This window comes from Callorhinus ursinus, unplaced genomic scaffold (genome assembly GCF_003265705.2).
Source record: "Callorhinus ursinus isolate GAN/ISIS: 27379988/994484 unplaced genomic scaffold, GSC_fseal_2.0 scaffold3773, whole genome shotgun sequence".
Taxonomy (NCBI): Eukaryota; Metazoa; Chordata; class Mammalia; order Carnivora; family Otariidae; genus Callorhinus; species Callorhinus ursinus.
The window spans coordinates 1-4926 of NW_027400827.1; the positions used below are offsets into that span (position 1 = coordinate 1).

The 4926-nt window shown below is 42.4% G+C and overlaps 1 protein-coding gene across 1 annotated transcript; it reads left to right on the forward strand.

Moving 5' to 3' along the window:
- Window positions 1-1252: 1252 nt before the first annotated feature.
- Window positions 1253-4921, forward strand: LOC112818211 (protocadherin gamma-B2-like; the record flags this gene model as incomplete). Its single annotated transcript, XM_025865404.2, has 1 exon — window positions 1253-4921. A coding segment is annotated over exon 1 (1497 nt), but the record flags the coding sequence as incomplete, so codon positions are not given.
- Window positions 4922-4926: the final 5 nt, after the last annotated feature.

Genomic DNA, 4926 nt, shown 5'->3' on the forward strand with positions numbered 1-4926 from the left:
TCAGCCAGGAGAGCTGTGGGAAAAGCGAGCCTCTTTTGGTAACTCAGAATTTACTTGAAACAAAAGCAGACCCTAGTCTTCATCAGGTGAGTCGATCTTGCCACAACAAAACATAGGCAGAGAGCTATATAAACGTCTCCAATTGTATAAGATAACGACATATTAGGTAATATATAAAGTAAAGACACTTCTTTTTTAGTATTCTATTACTTTAAAGGGGAGGAGCATGGGGCGCCTAGGTGACTCAGTTGGTTAAGCGTCTGCCTCAGGCTCAGGTCAAGATCCCAGGGTCTGGGATCTATCCCATGTTAGGTTCCCTACTCAACAGGGAGCATGCTTCTCCCTCTGCCTGCTGCTTCCTCTGCTTGTGCTCTCTGTCAAATAAACAAAATCTATAAAAATAAATAAGTAATAGGGGCACCTGGGTGGCTCAGTCGTTAAGTGTCTGCCTTCGGCTCGGGTCATGATCCCAGTGTCCTGGGATCAAGCCCTGAATCGGGCTCCCTGCTCAATGGGAAGCCTGCTTCTCCCTCTCCCACTCCCCCTGCTTGTGTTCCCTCTCTAGCTGTGTCTCTCTCTGTCAAATAAATAAAATCTTTAAGAAATAAATAAATAAATAATAAAGGGGATGGGCGGATGATCCCTCAAGAATAATCAATAGCAGTTACTACTCTTAAAAGTTTATTACTTATCATTTGTAGTCTTCATTTAGTTACAGTTTCAGCAACACTCTCTTAATTTTATACCTCTGTCTCTCTTCTTTAAGTGACATTTTCATTTAGGCATTAGTGAAAGGATAGATTAGAACCGGGAAATGCAGGGCATTTGGCTGCTCAGTGGGTAGAGCATGTGACTCAATCTTGGGGTCATGAGTTCGAGCCTCTATGTTGGGTGTAGAGATTATTTTATTTTTTATTTTTTTAAGTAGGCTCCACACCCATCGTGAAGCCCAAGACAGGGCTAGAACTCATGATCCTGAGGACAAGACCAGAGCTGAAATCAAGAGTCAGATGCTTAACCAACTGAGCCACCCAGGCACTCTAGAGAATGACTTAAAAAGGAGAAGGAGAAGGAGAAGGAGAAGGAGAAGGAGAAGGAGAAGGAGAAAAGGAGAAGGAGAAGGAGAAGGAGAAGGAGAAGGAGAAGAAGAAAGAAGAAGAAAGGGGAAGGGGAAGGGGAAGGGGAAGAGGAAGGGGAAGGGGAAGAGGAAGAAGAAGAAGAAGAAGAAGAAGAAGAAGAAGAAGAAGAAGAAGAAGAAGAAGAAGAAGAACTGAAATGAAAGGCAATTGTGTAAAATCATATTATTCTGTCTTATGAAGCCGTTATTGACTCTAGACAATTTTTTAAAGATTTTATTTATTTATTCGAGAGAGAGAATGAGAGAGAGAACATGAGAGGGATTAGGGTCAGAGGGAGGAGCAGACTCCCTGCCGAGCAGGGAGCCCGATGTGGAACTCCATTCAGGGACTCCAGGATCATGACCTGAGCCAAAGGCAGTCGCCTAACCAACTGAGCCACCTAGGTGCCCCAATTCTAGACTATTTTTAAATGTCCACTTTTTTACACTTTGCTTGAAGTTTTCTTTTTTTCCTTGAAAGGGTATTTTCCATTATAATTAAACAGTGGTAATTTATAAATACCGGAGAAAATATTAACTTTTAGATATAATTTTAACAGGGATAACTTCTCAACTGGATTGGTGTATTTCAAGTATTTTGTTGTTGCAGTTTGTGAGATGCATCAGCAGTCACTATGTATGATTCCTTTGTGCATTTCTGTGATTACCAAAAATATTGCCCATTTTATTTCATTCATCTTTAGGTGGAAGGAGTAATTTTAATAATTTCCAAATTTTCTATTATGGCATCACTATAAGATCCTTCTCAATTTCTAAGGAAAACAGTTTTCAAAATCTTTCCTTTTTCATCATGAGAGTCACTTATAAAGGTTGGGTAACTTGGATTCTGAATTGATATGATTTATGCTACTTATGAAGTAGGCCTCATCCCTATTCCTGAAAATTGCTCTCAGTTAGCTCTGAGGTGGCTCTGGGATGATCTGATATGGGGGAAATATTTTGTATGCAAGACATATGCAACACTTTTGTTCCTTGTGCTTTCCTTTAGTTCTGTGAGTTAACTAAGAATTCATGAATGTCTAGGGCTACACATATTAGTGCTCTTTAGATACCTGGTTTTGTAGCAGTAGATTGTGGACTATGCCTCAATTTAACTTAAGAAGGAGCATTTTAGTTTCTAAATGCTTTAGTCTTTGTGGGAAAGTGTGTTGCGATACATAGAAAAACAGACTGTCATGTGATGCAATTAGCTGTCATGGGGAAAGGAGAGAGGAAATAATATTGAGAGAGATTCTAAGAAGAGATTATTTAAAGTACTGAAGCTTTAAAATAAAATTTGGAAATATCAGTTGGCCTGAAACTGTGTCAGGCACGTTTGGATGTGGCATTAGGAATACATTCCAGGGGGCGCCTGGGTGGCTTAGTCGTTAAGCGCCGCCTGCCTTTGTCTCAGGTCATGATCTCAGGGTCCTGGGATCAAGCCCCGCGTGGGGCTCCCTGCTCCGTGGGAAGTCTGCTTCTCCCTCTCCCACTCCCCCTGCTTGTATTCCCTCTCTCTCTGTCAAATAAATAAAATCTTAAAAAAAAAGGAATACATTCCAGAATCAGAGTGATACATATTTTAAATGTCTAGGAAAGCAGTAGATAATTTTTACCCTAATATCACACTGAAAATGTACTTCTGTTTGAATGCGCACTGGGTTTCTTTTAGAAAATAGTATTTCTGGTTAAGTAAATTATTGTGCAACAATATGATGGAAGAAATAAATGAGAAAGCTCTTTATCTATTGATATGAAATAATTTCAAGATATAATGAGTGAAAAAAGCAAGGTGCAGAACATAGTATATTGTATACTTACATTTACGTATTAAGGGGGGAGAACATTTATAAAAATCTGCAGTATACAAAACATATCTCTGGAATGGTACACACAAAAAATCTAACACTTATTTCTCCTGGGAGAAATGTGTTGTTGAAAGCAGAGAGGAGGCAGTATGCTGTATGTGCCTTTCCAGTTTGGAGCTATATGAATATATACCATTTGAAAAACAAACAGTCTCTGTAAATTCAGAAAAGAAATATTTTCTCAAAACATTTACAAGCAATTGGTGCACTTCCACGGGAAAACCTCTGGGTGTCGCTGTAGGTCAAAAAAGTGAGAGAAGATGCATTTGGGAGCCTCTTAGAGGGTAACTTCCTGCTCAAACCAGCCACTTAGAGGAGACCAGTAAAGATTCGGATACAGAAAACAAAAGCAGGAAGGGAGACCCTACCCAGGCTTTTGCCATCCACGGAGGGCTTATTTCTCCTCCCGACCAAAAAGCAGAGCCACCGTGGAGACAGGATGAGGCCGAGCGCAGAGAGGAGCAGCCCAGCGCGGTGGCGGCAGGTATTGTTGGCTTTCCTGCTGTCTTTGTTACGAGGGGCTCTCCCGAGTCAAATCCGCTATTCAGTTCCCGAAGAGCTGGCCCAAAACTCGGTGGTAGGAAACCTCGCCAAGGATCTGGGGCTCAGGGTCCAGGACTTGCCAGCCCGGAAGCTGCGGGTTAGCGCGGAGAAAGAATATTTCACTGTAAACCCTGAGAGTGGGGACTTAATTGTGAGTGACAGAATAGACCGAGAGCAGATATGCGGAAAGAAGCCTCTGTGTATTCTGGATTTCGATACTGTCGCTGAAAACCCACTAAATATTTTCCATGTAGCAGTAATAGTGCAGGATATAAATGACAACACCCCACTATTCAAACAGAGTAAGATTGAATTAAAAATTGTAGAATCCACCAAGCCAGGTAAAACATTTCCACTAGACCCGGCCCTGGATTCAGATGCTGGTCCGAATTCACTGCAAAGATACCATCTTAATGACAATGAGCACTTTGATCTAGCAGAGAAACAAACTGCAGATGGACGTAAATATCCTGAGTTGGTTCTGAAACATTCTTTAGACAGAGAAGAACAGAATTTCCATCAATTGGTTCTAACAGCTGTGGATGGTGGGGACCCACCCCAAAGTGGCTCCACCCAGATCCAAATTCAAGTGACCGATGCTAACGATAACCCCCCAGTGTTCATCCAGGATATATACAAGGTCAGCTTGCAGGAAGGTGTGCCCCGGGGCTTCTCTGTGCTTCAAGTAACTGCTACTGACCAGGACGAGGGTGTCAATGCAGAGATCACCTACTCCTTTCATAATGTGGGCGAACTAGTGGAACAGTTCTTTAACTTAGATAAAAGAACAGGAGAAATCACAACAAAGGATGATTTTGATTTTGAAATTGCTAATAGTTACACTTTCAGTGTAGAAGCAAAAGATCCTGGAGATCTAGCAGCCCACTGCAGTATCCAAGTTGAAATTCTCGATGAGAATGATTGTGCACCTGAAGTGATTATCACTTCAGTATTTACTCCCCTGCCAGAAGATTCACCACCAGGAACTGTGATTGCCTTGATAAAAACAAGAGATAGAGACTCTGGAGAAAATGGAGAAGTTTACTGCCGCATCTTGGGAAACGCCGAGTTTATACTGAAATCTTACTCGAAGAACTATTACAAGTTAGTGACAGATGGGCCCCTGGACCGGGAGGAGATTCCGGAATACAACATCACTGTATTGGCCACCGATAGGGGAAGGCCGCCCCTCTCCTCTATTATAAGCATCACTCTGCAGATCGCAGATGTCAACGACAACGCGCCAGTTTTCGAACAGGCTTTCTATTTGGTCCACATTGCTGAGAACAACCCTCCGGGTGCTTCCATTGCCCAAGTCAGCGCCTCGGACCCCGACCTGGGGACTAACGGTCGCGTCTCCTACTCCATCGTGAACAGCGACCTGGAGCCACGCGCGCT